This window comes from Capsicum annuum, chromosome 12, assembly GCF_002878395.1.
Source record: "Capsicum annuum cultivar UCD-10X-F1 chromosome 12, UCD10Xv1.1, whole genome shotgun sequence".
NCBI lineage: Eukaryota > Viridiplantae > Streptophyta > Magnoliopsida > Solanales > Solanaceae > Capsicum > Capsicum annuum.
This window is the reverse complement of record NC_061122.1, coordinates 227,942,304-227,961,035: the sequence shown is the minus strand read 5'-3', so window position 1 is coordinate 227,961,035 and position 18,732 is coordinate 227,942,304. Positions and strand designations below refer to the sequence as shown.

General features: G+C 31.2%; 2 protein-coding genes across 2 annotated transcripts; one reads left to right on the top strand and one right to left on the bottom strand.

The window, feature by feature from the left end:
- The first annotated feature begins 6,871 nt into the window (after positions 1-6,871).
- On the top strand, positions 6,872-11,104 carry LOC107850496 (UDP glycosyltransferase 9). Its single transcript, XM_016695067.2, has 2 exons — positions 6,872-7,872; positions 10,186-11,104. Exons 1-2 carry the CDS (start codon positions 7,234-7,236, stop codon positions 10,891-10,893), a joined length of 1,347 nt encoding a protein of 448 aa, XP_016550553.2. The 5' UTR covers positions 6,872-7,233; the 3' UTR covers positions 10,894-11,104.
- A 1,134-nt stretch (positions 11,105-12,238) lies between these two features.
- On the bottom strand, positions 12,239-15,027 carry LOC107850495 (UDP-glycosyltransferase 74E2). Its single transcript, XM_016695066.2, has 2 exons — positions 14,159-15,027; positions 12,239-13,068 (listed from the first exon to the last, which is right to left on the bottom strand). Exons 1-2 carry the CDS (start codon positions 14,798-14,800, stop codon positions 12,349-12,351), a joined length of 1,362 nt encoding a protein of 453 aa, XP_016550552.1. The 5' UTR covers positions 14,801-15,027; the 3' UTR covers positions 12,239-12,348.
- Between the last annotated feature and the right edge of the window lie 3,705 nt (positions 15,028-18,732).

Here is an 18,732-nt window from a genome sequence, read left to right as displayed (position 1 = left end):
TATCGAGAAAAACTAAATTCTCTCTATTAAAAAAATATAACATTAGAAATTCAGTGGGTGGATTTAAGTTAAAAGAAACAAGTTAGATTATTAGGAGTGGAGTTGAATTAAAGAAATATTGTCAATGGTTATCAATAAGAGTCAAATTTTCTCAATAAAAAAGTAACATTAAAAATTTCGTGAGTGAATTTAAGTTAAAAGAAGCAGATTAGATTATTAAGGACGGATTTAAATTAAAGAAATATTGTGAATTTGATTTTAAATTAAGTAATATATGTAGTATTTTTATTCTTAATTACATGTGGTCAGCCTTAAATCATAATAAGTCACGTTAATTTTTTAAAATTAGCAAAATTCATCAACTTTAGGTCTAGTGTTAGTTTTAAAGGTATTATTGCAGCACCCCCTCTCCACCCCACCCCACCAACACACACAAAAAGAGAGATTGATGATATTTTTAGACTATAAAACAAATTTATTGGGATGAATTTAGCTTCACACACACAAAAAAAAAACTAATTATTTTCTTTAAAGCTTTTATAAAATATAATGTTGCAGGATATGTTTTTGACGGCGATATTTTGAATAGAATTTAATGTCGAATCAAGGATCAAGCAATTGAATTAAAGGCTTGAATAGTCACTGATGGTTAATTAATATTTGGATAATAATTCTTCCAATTTAATTTATGTGTCTTAATTACTCTTTGGAGAATCAATAAATATTTCTTTGAGTGTGATTTTATTTTATTTTTTGGATATTTTAAATTGCTACCTATTGTGACTTATAACTTCTTTTAATTTAGTTTCTAAATATTTATTTCAAAAAAAATAAAAATTCAATGTTCAAATTCATATCTAACATTAGTTGAATTTGAATCCTCTTAATAAAGTTTGATTTTAGGCTCCCGACGTTCTTAAGCTGTCCCTAATAGGATCTTTTTCATTTCTATAAGCTCGAACTCATTACTTTGATCAAATTTCTTTACATTAGTGGTTTCTTTTTTCTACTTCAACGATCACCATATATGTATTAAATGAATCTTGAAGTTGACCAGGACAATCCCTCATTGAGCTTTTTTCATTTCTATAAGCTTGAATTCATTACTCTGCTCAAATTTCTTTATCATTAATTTTTTTTTTTTCACTTCAAATCTTCAACAATCACCATATATGAATTAAACAAATCTTGAAGCTGATTAAAGACAACTATAAGTTGTCTCCTTTGCTTATACGGACTATCATCGAGCTATTCAATTAGGTGTGTCTTAATAAGTAAATGATGATAATTCGGATAGAAAAATAAAATAATTAATTATAGTTCAAATAAATAAAAACACCAATTGATAGTTAAAGTTTGAAACTCTCTCAACAAAAATAATTTAGCTACGTATCTGACCACTATGAATTAAAAAAAATATAAAAATATATCATTCTCTTTTAAACCTATCAATAAAATGACCGGTCCCAATGAAAAAAACCTAAATCATTTGTTTTTGTTGGTCAAAAATCATTTGTTGTTATTGGTTGAGACAGACTTGATTGAAATGTGGTGGTAGCTACTGTTGGCAATCACGTGAACCACAAACAAATACAAATGTTTTCAACGTGTGTCCTATTCTATATTTATTTTGAGATTCGATTAGACATAAAATCACACTAAAAAGTTTCACAGTAAGTCACTTTTTAATGGAACCAAATCACACATATTCAACATAATTTAAATTCGAGATTTATAATTAAAAATAATTTATTTTGAATTGAAAGTTTATCGAAAATAACCTCTTTACATTTTCGAAGGTAGCGGTATGAATTAAGTATATTTTATCTTTCCCAAACCCTATTATGTGAAAATACACTGAGTATGTTGTTGTTATAATTAGAAATAAAAGAATACTTTCAACATGTCACTTTTTGATAAATTGAATGTTCAGTACTTGTATTGACATTCGCTTAAATTATAATTCACATTGTGAGTAGGTAACTTTTTAATACAAATGTAATTTCGTATTCAAACATAATTTAAATTTGAGACATGTGATTAAGAATGAATAATTTCTTTCGATCAAGGACGGAGCTAGTTTAAGGAGTTCATTTGAACCCTCTTTGATGAAAAAATACACTATTTATATATATAGTAAAAATTATTTTTTTAATGTATATAATAGAACCCCTTAAACTAGTTTGTGTTTTTAATTTTTTATGTTTTGAAACTCCCTTAAACTAATTTGTGTATTTAATAAAATTCTTAATAAAAATTTTAACTCCGCCGTTACTTTTTAACTTGTGACAATTCCACCTATCCTCTCCAACTAATTTGGAGTATGTGCTAGAGTTAGCTTTCCTACTAAATATGAGGCTTGCGTTTTTTCAAATTTTCAATTAATAATCATTTACTTAAAAGGATTTTTTTAAATTTTTTTTGGAAACTTGAAGTAAAGAATATAAATGTAAAAAGTTAAAATATATAAATAGGGGAAATGACAGAAACGACATTTCAAATTAAACTATTTCCATGAAAATGACCATGAAATTTAAATTTCACTTTCTATCCATTTCAATTTGCTGGCTTGGTCTATACCGTTTCTACACACTATCTATACAATTTCTACACATATCTGAGGTATATAAATATTTTATACAAAAATTATACAGTTTCGATGCACATCTATATAATAATTGTATATTTTTTTTTACATATTTTATATAACAATTATATAATTTTTATACATTTTCTATATTTTTTATATAGATTTGATACATATACATATTTGATAGAACTATACAGTTTTTATACATATATTTTATATAGATACATATTCTATATAACAATTATATCATTTTTATATAATTATATTTAATTATTATTTTTATACAATAAAAACATAGAATATTTTTTCAGTTAAAAAATTTATAGCAAAAAAAATTGAAATATTTTTAAAAGGGTCGAATGACCCAAGTTAGAAATTGTATCAGTATTGTATATGAACTGTATCAGTATTGTATGTGGATTGTATCTAGACTACGTGGACCAAAATGACCCAAAGTAGGAAATGACTATAAAGCAAAAATAGTATATCTGACGTTACTTTTTGAAAAGATATCAAACTTGAATTATTTATTTTAAAAAGTGTTATAGAGTGCTTTTTGTTCCTAAATATATTATGTGTCCTTTAATGATCCACGTTGAAATTGTCCTTTATGTAGACCCAAACTGGTCCAACCACATTTTTATGATTGAATGGAAAAGAAATTGAGTTTTTCTCATTTGGGTTAGGTTTGGAGGAGTTAAAAAATGGGCAAGGTAATTTTTTAAAGTCACGTGATATTTTTGATATTAAAAAAATCAGTTTGAGAATTTTAAAAAATTCATTTGTTGATAAAAAAGTTATATATACATTATTTGTTAGACAATGAAAGTATCTATATTTATTTTAAATGACAAAGTTGAGGGGTATATTTTTTCTTTTTTTGAGTGAAAAAGAGTAGCAACTTAAAAAAAAAAATAAGCTCCATTAGAAGTGAATTAAAAATTTAAGGTCAAACACATATACGACCTTTTAAACTCATCAGAAAATTTCATTTAGACACTAAACTTTAGTCCTGTTCCAATTGACCACAATCCTACGTACAATTTTGTTTCTATCTGACACAAAAAGCTGAAAATCATTTAATAATAAAACGTGTTTAGTTAATCATCTAAAGTGCAAAAAATGTCACATATTAAACATAAAATACTTTCTCCGTTTTAAAATAAGTGAATTGTTGTGGTGTTTATTGGTTTTTCAAAGTAAGTGAATCATTGAAAGTTTTTTCAAATTTGCCCTTATAATTTGACAACTAATTAACTTTTAAAAAGGTATTACAAGATCAACTTTTTCTTTTTTGGGGGTAAAAATAGAAAGTTGTGTTAAATATATGTGTTTAATGTTTTTTTCTTAATATGTGTGTCAAAATCTAACAATTTATTTATTATGAAACGGAGGGAGTACCATATATTTAAAATAATATGCCACATAGTTATATTCCACAATAAAGTAAAAGCTAAACCATATATGCTTCCAGTTAGGTATTTACCGTGTTGTGTTATTTAACTGTGGAAAATTAATCATATTCTTTTCCATGTCGGACGATTAGCTACATGTGCTTTATTTATGGAATGAATTTTTAACTTCTTATGTTTTATGGGAACAAAATTATATATAATATTGTATTTAATTGAAACAATTTTAAGTGTGGAAATGAAATTTCGGAGAGATCATATATGTGTTTGGCCAAAATTTAACAATGGGATGATTTTGGTAAACTTTGTGAAACTTAAATAACATTTGCTGTTAAATGAAATATTGTAACTATGTTATTTTTATAATCATGGTGTTCAAAGTAAGCTAGCTTGTCGACATTACAATTAATTTTACGAGATACTTACAACCCCTCACTAAGTAATATGTACTCTATTAGATAGCTCTATTATATTTATCAAAATTATAATTGAATTAAAATATTATTAGAAGGATATAGGAGAACTTTAAGTTAAGATGAAACATAAGGGATGACAAGTGAGATTTTAGAATTTAAAAGTTATGACGTATAAAAATGATGTCCTTTAAAAAAAGATACATAAAAGTTAAAATTTGAGACATATTAAGTAATAGAAATGAAATTATTATATCCCAAAATTAAAGAAACAATTTGAAACAATACACTTAGTTTTCATTTTTAACTTCCTAGCTTACCATCATATTCCACCAAAGGCTCAAAATATAGATGGGAGGATTGGTTTTGCAGGTCAATTACAATTTCTTTTTCAATTTTACTATTTTTTATAAGAATTTTTTATTTTTAGAGATTTGAAAAAACTATTTTTCTCCATTCATTTTATAAGTGACCAACAACAATAACATACGTAGTGAAATAGAGTAGTGACGAATTTAGAATTTAGAGATTATGGGTACCTCAGGGAGGTTTGAACACATATTGACGTCCAAAATTGTAAGATTTCGCTTGAAAATTAAAGTATCTAGTGACCCAACTATCTTATTGGTCTATCTTATTGGTTTTTTGGGTGTTTTTCTGACTCTTATATCAATTTTTATATAATTATATCCAATCTGCGTTGGTTTAGCGGGTGCTAAAAGTCTACAAAAGTGCACCTAGGTCTGACCTTGGGATAGAGTGTATGTAGACCTAGGGCGCTCTCAGTCAACCACAGACTCTCAATTATTGAATCTAATCACACCACCTCGTGAATATAGAAACACCATTTCCAAAAGATCCTCAGCTTCAGTGTAGAAATTTCAAATACAAAAGATCGATCATTTTATAAGTGATCAAGAAATCTTAATTTCTCCATAGAAGCTAAACATAAGCATCTAGTACCTTCTCGAACTATGACAAAAATTGCTACGATACGTCCCAACTTTATGGGGGTCCTATTACCCCTGAACTTAATTTTAATATATTTTTGTCACCCTTTTGTGCTGACGTGACACCTTTGTTACATAAAATGAAGCACATGTCAAAGGTGTTATATCAGCTAAAAAGATTGACAAAAAATGTCACATCAACCAAAAAATTTAATAAAAATACATTAAAATTTAATATAAGAGTAATAAAATCTTCATAAAGTTAAAATATATTGTGAAAATTTAACCATAGCTCATAAGGATACTAGATACTTCCAAGAAGATAAGGAAACTACGGTCATGATCATGTCCAATATTTGTGTGGTTAAGTGTAGACTTTCCACTGCGGATTTTTTTTGGTCACATGTGAAAATAAACAAAGACAAGAAACTTCTTGTATGTACTCTCCTGTTAAGTTTCTATCATACGAAATAAAGATTTTGAAATTTGTCATATCATATATTTCGTCGTAATAATATTTAAGTGGTTATAAAAGTTTCTCATTAATTAATAAAATAATAGATTAAGATTCAATTATTCTTAAATATTAATAGAAATAATTAAGCTAGGGCAGAGGTTGACAAGGGAAGATGTGGTTAATATTAAATATTCACTGGACATGTTTTTAATTATTATTGACTTACATTGATTCATTTAATTTTCATTGAAATAGCAAGTTTGGGGAGAAGAAGGGAGAGGATTTAAGTTCTTTACATATTACTAAGCTTCCTATTTTATTTTATTTTATTTTTAAAAAGAGATTAATTCTATTTTAACTTTAATGTTTGAGTTCTCACTCTATTTCTACCAAATTGTAAAATTTTAATATATAATGAATTTTAATTCTTAATTATTATAATAAACTTTGTACACAAAATTGAGGACAAATTGCAAAAGTCATAATTTAAAAAAAAAATTGATAAAAAGTTGAAGTATTCTTTCTTTTAACCACTCTCTATTGAGAGATAGAGACAGAGCTAAAATTTTCATTAGAGAAGGTTTAAAATCTAAAGAAAAAAATGCATGAACTAGTCGAAGAAGAAGATTAAGATGAATACTTTGGCCACAAGTTGGTTCTGCCTTTGGAGGTGAATCCAAGATTTGGAGTCTCCGATTGATTGAATCGACGAGTCTACTTGGCACCCTAAGACTCCGAATCCTGGATCCACCTCTGTGGACGAGAGTAGCACTAGAATGGGTGACTTCCTAGAGGGTCCTCATGTTGCATCTTCCTTTGAAGGAGAATCTTGATGTAACTGATAAAATTGCTGTGACCAGGAGGTCACATATTCAAGCATTGGAAATAACCCCACGTAAAAATATAGGGTAAGACTGCCTACAATTGATCCTCGTCTAGGCCCTTCTCCAAATTTAATGTATAACGGGAGTTTTAATACACTAAGCTGCTCTTTTATCAGCATCAATCAAACCATATATATGGGGTAAGAACTTCAACAAATATGTCCAAAACTTAAATTCAAAACCAAGTCACCAACCATTGAGGCCGTCGTCTTAGAATTCAAAAACTCATAAACTTTAAATTCTGAATCCATCTCCCATTACAATATGAAATTAACTCATGTATATATATTAAGAAATTTACTAAGAAAGATACCAACCTTTGAGATTGTTGTCTTAGAATTCAGAATACATAAACTTTAAATTCTAAATCCTCATCTGAATATGACATGAAACTGACAAATATATCACATGTGTAAAGTTGTAACCAAGGTTCATTTTTGTATAAAAGAAGAACTAAGGTGCTAACTAAATTATCACCAAGAGAAAACAACCTAAAAGTTGGAGAGGGGAAAACAAAAGTGTGAGAAATGGAAGAAATCACCAACCAAAAAACTCATGTTCTAGTTTTCCCTTCTCCTGCCCAAGGCCACATAAATCCAATAGTCCAATTTGCCAAGATTTTGGCATCAAAAGGCAATAAGGTGACAATTCTCACTATTGATTTAGTTTGCAAGACCATGTTATTGGATTGTGGTCCATTAATCAACATTGAGTGCATTCAACATGAGTACAAACCATTTACCTCTATGGATGACTTTCTTGAGTGGTTCCAATGTTTTATGTTGGAAAAATTCACTTCAATTATTCACAAATTTGCAAATACTGAGTACCCTGTGAAGGTTCTTGTCATTGATTCACTAATCACTTGGATTATTGACTTGGCACATGAATTAGGCCTAAAAGTGGCTGCATTTCACACACAACCTGTTGCACTATCAGCCATATATTATCATATTGATCATGAAGATCCTAGTAAAATTCCATTTGATGGTGGTTCTGTTGTGGAATTGCCTTCAATTCCCTTGTTGGAAAATGAAGATTTGCCTACCTTCATCACTGAGAGTGATGCATATCCAACTATCAAGAGGCTTGTGTTTGGCCAGAACTTCAATTTCAAGAAAGCAGATTGGCTTTTGTTCAACTCATTTGATGTGTTGGAAAAGGAGGTACTACTATCTATTTCTATCAACATGCCAAAATTTTATGCATTTTCAAGAAATACAATTATTCACTTCATTTCATTTTATGTGACAGTGTTTGATTCGCTTGGTCATGTAGTTTAATAAGGAGAAAGAAAGACTTTTATCATGTACTATGTATAATAGTACTTTATAATTTCTTGTTCTTAAACATGTTATGATAGAATGAGAGTCTTCGAGTAATTGGTTCAAGCCATGATGACCGTTGTGATCTGACCCTTTTCCGGACCCAGCATGTAACGAAAGCTTCAGTGCACCTATCTTGTTCCTTCTAAACATGTCATGATAATTCTTCAAATATAAAAGTCTGACAAGAGTTAAATAGAAAATTTTAAGTCAAACATTTTTATTTGGAAGAATACATATACAGATCCTTAACTATTTCACTTTTTTCGTATAGATATTTTAATTAAGTCATGTATTTATTGAGTTCTTTACTCTTTTACAAATTGTTTTAATTGAGCACAATTACTGATGCGGCATAGCATGTGTAGTGCACTCTCCACTTAGAGAGTGAGAAGCTATAATTAATCCAAAATTAAAAAGAAAAAGCAAAAGACAATCAATCAAAAAGAAGCCACATATAAAGAATTAAAAAGAGAGAGAGAGAGATTGGAGCAGCCATGACACCGTTTGGCATAGTGAATATTTATACCTTCGAAATAAAAATTACATTCTTTAAGCTTGAATCCTTATTAAAAAATCACATTCTTGAAGCAATGGAGTTATGGAGGTGATGACGATGGTGGTGGAATTTCATCAACCATAGATGGTAAAATTTAAGAATGATAAAATCAAATTCTTAAATAGGACATTGACTTGCTTGATAGAGAAAAGAAATTTAGAAACCAAAATAATCTTTTCCCAAGCAATTTACTAATTTTCATCGATTGGCCAAATCCTTTGAATCTCTGAATTCATGTTTTCCAAATTCTTGGTTAACCATCCATAATTGAACAGGGGTTTCCTTTTTTTTTTTTTCTTCCACCGGAATGGATCTAAAGGTCTTTGTGGTTGGTATTTGAAGTTGAGCTGGTCGATATTACTTTTCATTCTGCAAAATCCTTAAAATTGTTGTTGTTGTAGTGTTCTCTTTAGGGGAAAACATGTTAGCATGATTTGTCTTGAGTACAACTTCATTCGAAAGATCAAAACCCTTGGATGATCATGTTTTGCTTAGGCTGAACCATCATTAAGATCTTTTCATTTAGTATTGCTTGTGTTTTTTCTCTTGATTCAAACAAAAGTGAGAAAATGGAGGACTCCTTGAAACTCTTTTGGTGAACTATCAGTGGTTCATAATGTTTGATGCATGTCGAATTTGAAGCTCCTTATGTTAGAATTTTTGAATGTTACAGTTCATTCTTGTCCGTTCAAGAATTTTAATTGGATTACAGCAATCAATGGTCATTTATGAATTAACTATATATATTACTAAACTATAAAGCTGGCTTGGCAGAGGTTATTTATGAATTATCTATATATATCAAATTTTTACTGCTAATAATATCTTACGTACTTTCAAATTTTTCTCTAATGGATGTTGGGTATCCTCTTTTTTTCTTCTCACTAAAAATTATATCTGAAAAGTTAAAAAATTAAAAGAGACAAAAATAATAATAGAATTAATGTAAGAAAAACCATGAATGATGATGAAAGAAGAAGGGTAAAGAAGAAATTGAATATGTTATTAGCTAGGTTTCAATGGTGGAAAAGATATAAAATATAGAGGAGGAAGAAGACACAAAAAATAATTTACTTCTTTTTTTTTTTTTTAATCTTTTCTTCTTTAATGACATGAAATTTTATGATTGGTGATAATTTCCACGTCATGGAAGGTGCAATTCACGCGTTCAAGATTTAAAAAATGCAGGCATTGAAAAAGTGCCACGTAGGATATTTGTGCTCAATTGAAACCATTTGTGAAGAAGTAAAGGGTTCAATAAGTACGTGATTTAATTGAAGTGCCTATACGGAAAAAGTTGAATAGTTGAGAGGCTTGTATATGCATTTAGCCTTTTTATTTTTAGGTTAGTGAAAAACTTTTATAGCCGCACAAATATTATAACATGTTAACCTCACAAGATTCAAAAGTCTTATAACCACGCTAATTTTATGTCATGTTTGATACCAAAATTTCAAAATTCATAATTTAGACTTAAATTTCGTGTCCAACAAATAGGTTCACATGAATTGAAACAAACAGAAAGATGTATTTTCTTGAGCATACAGATACGTCCAAATTGCTATACTCAGTATTTTGGTGCTGAATTTGTACAGGTGATCAACTGGTTAAGGACCCAATATAAAATCAAAACCATAGGGCCACTTGTTCTGTCAACATATCTTGACAAAGTAAATGGTTCAAGTCTCATCAAGCCTAATTATGAGACTTGCAAAAATTGGCTAGACTCAAAAGAAGTTGGCTCTGTTGTTTATGTATCATTTGGAAGTTTAGCCAGTCTCGACGAACAACAAATGGAGGAACTAGCCTCGGGATTGATGATGAGCGATTGCTACTTCTTGTGGGTCGTCAGAGCTACCGAAGATAACAAACTCTCCGAAGAATTCATGTCCAAGGCAAAAGAAAAAGCACTAATAGTGAATTGGTGTCCTCAGCTTGATGTGTTGGATCATCCAGCCGTTGGATGTTTCTTTACTCACTGTGGATGGAATTCGACTCTCGAGGCATTGAGTCTAGGAGTGCCAATGATATGTATGCCCCAATGGGCGGACCAACCACCGAATTCAAAGTATATCAGTGATGTATGGCAAGTAGGCATTCGCGTTAAGGCGGGAAGAGATGGTAGAATTACAAAAGAAGAAGTTTCAAGTTGCATTAAGGAAGTTATGAAGGGAAAGAAAGGAGTAATTCTCAAGGAGAATGCAATTAAATGGAAAAAATTGGCAAGGGAAGCAGTAGATGAAGGAGGGAGTTCTAACAAGAACATTAAGGAATTTATTCAAGATTGCAATGCACTAAACTGAGTAAAATAGACTCAGCATTCTCAGAGCATGTCTTTGGTTTATTGTTTCTCGTCGTTTAATTAATCATGTATCGTCTTAACTACTCTTGTTGACTATCTTTTCGTTATCATGTGATGGTATCACTTTACTTGTTTGGTTTGATTGTATTCATGTCTTGTACGATAACTGATACATTCATTAAATTCTCATTTGCTAAGACTGTTTAAGACAAGTTTTCCTTTTAATATATTATCTTACCTTGTAAAGACATTAAGCTATTCAATCTTGCTTTGATTACCGGTTTTTTGTGTTGAAAGGTCTGGTCCGAAACCACCTCTCCATCCTTAACGTGAATCCCTATTTTCTATACATCACTAATAAATTTCGCGTTAGTTGGTTGATCTGTCCATTGGAGCGTACCTACCATTGGAACTCCCAAACTCAGTGCCTCGAGGGTCAAGTTCCATCCACAATAAGTAAAGAAACATCCAATTGCTTGATGTGCCAACACAATCGAGCTCAGGGCACAAATTCACAATTAGTCCTTTCTTTTTTGCCTTGGACATGAACTTCTCTGAGAGTTTGTCTCTTCAGCAGTTCTAACAAACCACAAGAAATAATTGTTGCTCGTTACTAATCCCCATGCTAGCTCCTCCATTTGTTGTTCTTCAAGACTAGCTAAACGTCCAAATGATACAATACACGACTGAGCCAATTTCCCTTGAGTTTACATAAACTTCATACATAACTGTTAGGCTTGAACAGACTTGAACCATATGAAAGTATATGGAACTAAGAGAACAAGACTGAAAAATGCAGCCCCTTTAATTCCTAACTGATGTTCTAAGTCAATTGCCCAAGTTGTGGTTGAATCAAACACAAGAACTTCCACAGGGTATTCAGAATCAGCAAATTTGTTAGACATTAATGCGCGGAACCATTCAAGAAGACATCATGTGGGATTGACGCAACTCTGATTAAGGCAGAGTCTGATATCGGCATAGACTTGCAAACATACTCTATGATGAGTATGGGAACTTTTAACTCCTCTCGATGACAAACGTTTGGATAAAAGGACCATTGGATTTATGTGGCCTTGTATAGGGAAAACGAGAACTACAACATGCGAGTTGCTGGTTATTTTTTTCCATATCTACGTTATACAATCTTAGCTCCTTATTCAGCTTGATACAATCAAACCTCTCTATTATGGCATTGTTTATCTAGATACCTTTTGACTGCTATAGCTATATGCTGTTATAGAGAACATATAATATAACATGACATGAAACTAGGTCATTATAGTGAAATGTTGCTGTAGAGAATGACTGCTTTAGAAATGTCTGACTGTAGTATCGGAAAAATATGAAGAAGAAGAAGAGACTATATCGAAGCACATGAACCAAGATACAAACTAGAGGGTGTGAAACACTTACCTACAAACACATGAACTGTCAAATATATTTAGTACTCAGTCTAGTGCATTACAAATTTGAGAAATTCTTCAATATTCTTATCAGAACTCCCTCCGTCATCTACTGCTTCCTTAGCTAATTGTTTCCATTTACTTGCATTCTCTTTAAGCGTTACACCTTTCTCTTCCTCCATCACTTGCCTTATGGAACGTGCTACTTCTTCTCTTGTAATTACACCATTTTCTCCGGCCTTAACACGAACTCCTGTTTGCCACACATCACAAATAAATTTCGCATTAGTTGGTTGATCTGACCACTGGGGCATGGCTACCATTGGCACTCCCAAACTCAATGCTTCAAGGGTCGAATTCCATCCACAATGAGTAAAGAAACAACCAACTGCTCGATGAGCCAAGACGTCAAGCTGCGGGCACCAATTCACAATTAGGCATTTCTCTTTTGCCTTGGACATAAATTCCTTTGGGAGTTTGTTCTCTTCAGTAGCTCTAACAACCCACAAGAAATAGCAATCGGTCATTAGCAATCCGAAAGCTAGTTCCTCCATTTGTTGTTCGCCAAGACTGGCTAAACTTCCGAATGATACATAAACAACAGAGCCAATTTCCCTCAAATCTAGCCACTTCATACAAGTTTCACTGTTAGGTTTGAAGAGACTCAAACCGTATTCTTTGTCATCTTTTAGTCGCGTGTCAAGATACATTGACGGAATAATTGGTCCGATGGTTTTGATTCGACATTGGGTCCTTAGCCAGTCGATCACCTGTAAAAATTAAGCAACAGCAACTTTAGATCAGTTATTAGGTATAACACTATGTAAGGATGTGTGTCTCTTCATTTCCATCTGATGTATCGCTCCTCTTTAGTCCATCACAGAGAATTAGAAACTCCAAATATGAAACTCTTAAGTTTTAAACTTCAAAAGTTATTGTTTTACTTTCTAAAACTATGCACTCAATAAAATAGAACAAAGTGAGATTTCAGCACTTTGAGATGGTCGTGTTTGTGTGCAATCGCTAAATAACAATCGTAACAAAAAAGGATAGCCCGCTGCACTAAGCCCCCTTTATGAGTGGGCTTCGGAAAATGGCCGGACCACAAGTGTCTATTGCACACAACCTTACCTTACATTTCTGCAAGAGGCTGTTTCTACAGCTCGAACTCGTGACCTCCTAATCACATGGCAACAACAATCTTAATAGTAATACTCACTCATTTAAAAAGGACAAAAGGCCTAAATTTAACTTTATACAATGTGAAATAGCTTAATATACTCTAATTCTTTGGCTTTAACTGAGCTCCCCGTAGTATAAATATCAAAATAATCCCTATACTTTTTGAGTATTTCTTGAAAGGCAAAATACATAAACATGCCCTTTAACTTGGTCTTAGACACATATGTCCTTCGCGGCCAATTCTTGTCTGCATGGCGTCCTACGTGTATTACACCACATAGAACGTGTGTGTCTACTTGTTCAACTTTATACAAGCTTAAGTGTCTACTCGTGCACACCCAAAGTTGGAGGTCATAGATGTGATCTAAGGCCAAGTTAAAGGACATGTCTCTAAAATTACCGTCCGATATACTTCAGGGCTGAGGGCTGAGGGCTAAGTTCTATAAGCGTCACGGGGCCTGGGAAAGGATCGAACCAAAGGTCTATTGTAGACGATTATCCTACATTTCTATTAAAGTTTGATTCTTACAATTTAAACAGTCATAGTCACCTGAAGACAATTTTACCGGTTACACCAAGACTCACTTCTCCTATCAAAGTCATAGCAAGACAATTTACTAACAACAAGAATATGAATGAACCCAAAATATAACAATAGTGAGACATCAAATGAGTTACCTCCTTCTCCAACACATCAAATGAGTTGAACAAAAGCCAATCTGCTTTCTTGAAATTAACATTCCTACTGAACACAAGTTTACTAAGAGATGGATACAAATAACTCTGACTCACAAACGAAGGCAAATCTTGTTTTTCCAACAAAGGAAGTGAAGGCAAACACACATTCCCACATCCATCATAACAAACTTCAGTTCTTTCAGGATCCATATGATAATATATCACACTAAGTGCACAAGATTGGGTAAAAAAAGCTGCCCCTTTAAGTCCTAACTCATGTGCAAGATCAATAGCCCATGTTGTAATCGAATCGAATACAATAACTTTCACAGGATACTCATGATCAGTATCAGATAATGTCTCAACAATTGTTGTCAATGTTTTGCAAACCAATGAACGAAACCATTCAAGAAAATGATCATAACTTTCAGGAGGAGAGTCATTAGATGGAATGGAATGAATCTTGATTGAACCATATTCCAACATTGGCATGGATTTGCTGATAGAGTCTATGGTAATTAATGTTACCTTAATTGATCCTTTTGATGCTAATCTTTTGGAAAATTGTATCATTGGATTTATGTGACCTTGTACTGGAAACGGAAGAACTAAAACATGAGATTTGTTGGGTATTTCTTCCATTTTTTTGCAGTAATTTACTCTTAGTTGCTTTGTAACTTTAGCAGAAGTCGTTTAATCAAGAAAAGAAGACGCAAAGTTTTTGGATAAGAATTAGGGAAAAAGATGCTCTCTTACATAAGAGGGAGGTTGACCAAGTCTACCATAACAAAGTGAAATCAAATTTGTCTTCTTTTCCGTTCACTTTGCCTTCGCCTTGTCACATTTGATTTAGTACATTTGTTGAAAAAATAAAAACACGACTTTTAATTATAGTACTTATTATGTCTTAGAGAACAAATAATTAAAAAATACACTTTTTTTCATCCTAAATTATACACAAAATTGTTGAGACACGTACCCAAACTTTAGGAGGGTCCTATTATCCCTAAACTAATTAAAATCGTATTTTAGACAATCTTAGTACCTACGTGGCACATACATGACATATACGTGTACCTACATGAACGTTCAGTGTGTTGACTTACTGATGTGACACGTATGTACCACGTAGATACTAAGGTTGTCAAAAATACGATTTTAATTAGTTCAGGGATAATAGAACCCTCCAAAAGTTCGAGTGTATCTCAACAATTTCGTGTATAGTTCAGGGTGGAAACAGAACATTTTTTCAGAAATAACTAATGTTGAGATTAAAAAAAAATTATCTTTTCTTGATATGTCAAAAGTAATTCATTTTAAAAGTAAGGGATAAATAAAAACGAACGAAGAGAGAGACTATTTATTTATTTATTTTTTCAAGTCTGTTGAAAAACGATTTTTTCCATGAAGCAAGGATCTTTCAAAAACATACTTTCTACCCCACAAAGGTAGGGTAACGTCTGCTCACACTCTATTATGCTTGGCCCCACTTATGATTTTTTGTTGTTTGGATGTTATGGTGAAATGTTGTCATAAAGAACATGTAACATACATAAAATTAATACATAATACATAAATATGCCTTTTTAACTTGGCTTTCGTCAGGGACAGCTCTACCCTTTCGAAAAAAGGCAGCCGCCTTAGGCCCCCAAATTTGAGGGGCCTTGTTTTTTATTTCTTTTAGTAATAATAGATTATAGATTTTAAGAAAATATTAAATAACATTTGTAGAAAAAATAAACTTTTTATATAAAATGAATTTAGAAGGAGTTTGATATGTCTAGTTTGGAGTGTTATGTCTCAAAAAATTAATGCATTGATTATATTATTAATTAAAAAAAATCATTTGAAGAAATCTATTATATAATTTTAAAAGTAGACTTTATGAAAATAATTATTTTTTCTTAAAAGCTTAAGGCCTCTGTTTGATTTTGGCTTCAGGCAACGAATTTGGTTGAGCCGCCCCTGGCGTCCGCTGACATATATGCCTCCAATTCTAGTTGTAAACAAGTAAACACTTGAACTTTTATACAATTGAACAAAAGGATACACAAGTCCTACGTGGTAATTTTCGTGGGATTCCATGTAAGACATATGTCTATTTGTTCAACTTTATATAAGTTTAAACGTCTATTTGTGCACCCAAAATCGAAGAACATACATATCAATTGAAGCTAGCTTAAATGACACATTTATGTATTATATCTAAAATTAATTTCAAGAAAATTTTATCATTTTGTTGTGAAATGTTGTTATAGAGGAAAAAGAAAAAAGGTCTAAGTTGATTACAGTAAAACCACACTAATATTTGTTGCCAAGATTTTTAGAAAATATGATACATTGACTTTGGAGTGCTGCAGATTTTATAGTGATTTTTTTTTTTGGTTACAAGAAAAAATAAAGATTTATAAATAATTTTCAATAGATGAATAACATATTGAGAAACAACCTCTTACGTAATTTCAGGATAATACGATAGACTTTTGTCATCTGATCTTTTCTTGAACTCCGCACATAGCGAAAACTTTTAGTGTATCAGATTATCCTTTTAGTTGAATAACCTAATGAGCTCTTATTTATAATTGTGCTCCTATATAAATATAAGAGTATATACATAATTACCCATTGATGTTGGCCAAAATTTTTCAAAAAGACACCTAAACTATACTTTCAACCTATTAATCTTACCTAAACCGTTGTAAATGCACCATTTTGATCAAAATTTTGACCCTGCGTGTCTACACGCATCTGAAGCACGTGAATAGAAAAAAAAATTGAATCAACGAATTAAAATGTTCCACGTGTAATAAAAAGAACCCACTTTTAAAATTTTGTATTTTAGATTTCTTTTTTCTTCATTTTTCCATTTTCTTCCTTCATTTCATCTTACACACACTTTGTAAAATCAGTTGATTGAAAAAAAAAATGTCAAAATGACACAGTTAATAGCTGGTTGAGGTGTCAAAAATGAACATGATTCAGTTAAGGTATCAAAGTGAATGATGGTGCCAAGTTCAGGGCTGACGATGGATTTACCCTTTATTCAAATTCATATACATATCTATGTGTATCAATGGGCTACAACTGCTAGATTCTCTTGAACAGGAACCAAAAGATATGATGTCTAGTCATTGTTTTCCCTAATCATTCAGTATTCAAAATTCACAAATCTTAACTAATTCAAAATTTCAAATCCATGCCGTATAAATTCATTAGAGGAGAAGCATTTCATATTAAGAACTCCTCCACATTCATGGCTTGAAATTAAAAACGCGGATTAAGGTTGAAGAGATCACATTCATTCCACTGTACCAGTGACAACTTTTCTTACCTATTTTTAATTTTTCACTATTTATTTGATATATATCTTAATAAATAAGTAATAAATTATAGACACTATTTTAATAATCATTCTCTGAATAATTTTTTTTTTTAATATTTTGCAAAATGCAATGGTTAATGAATACTTGTGTTGCTTTCGGTTGGATACACCCTTTAACAAAGACAAAATGATTTAGTGGCCCCTGTACTAAGTCGATTTTGTAAGTTCGACACCTCTACTTATATGTTTATCATCTAGACCCCTAAATCCATTAAAAAATTATATTTTACATCCTTTGATCGTTGACCGAGCCTACGTGGCATTGAAATTGATGAGTAGGACAAAGAGCGTGAAGGCACTCGCCTAAGACGCGAGTAGGAATCATTTGGTCAATTTTATATTAAAATAATTTTAAAAAAATAAAAAAGGCCACTCAACTTTTTTTAAATTTTTTTAATTCAGAAATATTTTAAAAAATTTAAAAATAATAAATTTAGAGAAAAAATTTAAAAATCCCCCTTTCCCACCCCCCACCCCCGTCCAGCCATCCCCCACCCCCCTCCCTCCCCCATCCCCCCCACCCCCGCCAGCCCCATCCCCCGCCCCCCCAGCCCCTTCCCAACATCCCCACCCCAGCTCCATTCCCAGCACCCCCACCCCGTTTCCACCCCCACTCCCAATTCAAATTTTATTTAATTTTTTAAATTTTTTCTCTCAATTCAAAATTTTCATATTTTTTGGGGATTAAAATTTAAATTTGAAATTTTTTTATATTTCTTTAGGGATTAAAATTTAAATTTGACTTGAAAGTGAGTGATAGTGGATATTAAAAAATTAGTGAATGTAATGAATAAACTTGAAAAAAGTTAAAGTTTTTGTGAATTTGTTAAAGATATTCAAATTTAAAAATCGAAAATTCATTATGTTTGTATATATGAATTTATAGTTAAAAATTTAAATTTGTTGGAGAAGAATTTTAATTATTTGAAATAAATTTGATGTTTAATTTGTGAATAAAAATAAAAACATGATTATTCAAAATTTTCTACAATTTATAAATTTTTCTCATTTAATTAAATTAATTTTAATATTTAATTTGTTATGTAATATTTTAAAAATGACTTGGAATTTTATGAAATGCTTGAAAATGACGTGACAGATGACGTGACAGCTGACGTGGGAGAGTGTGTTACACTCTATAAACAAGTGTTAAAAAGTTATTTTTAGTGGGTTCAGGGATCCAGATGGACAT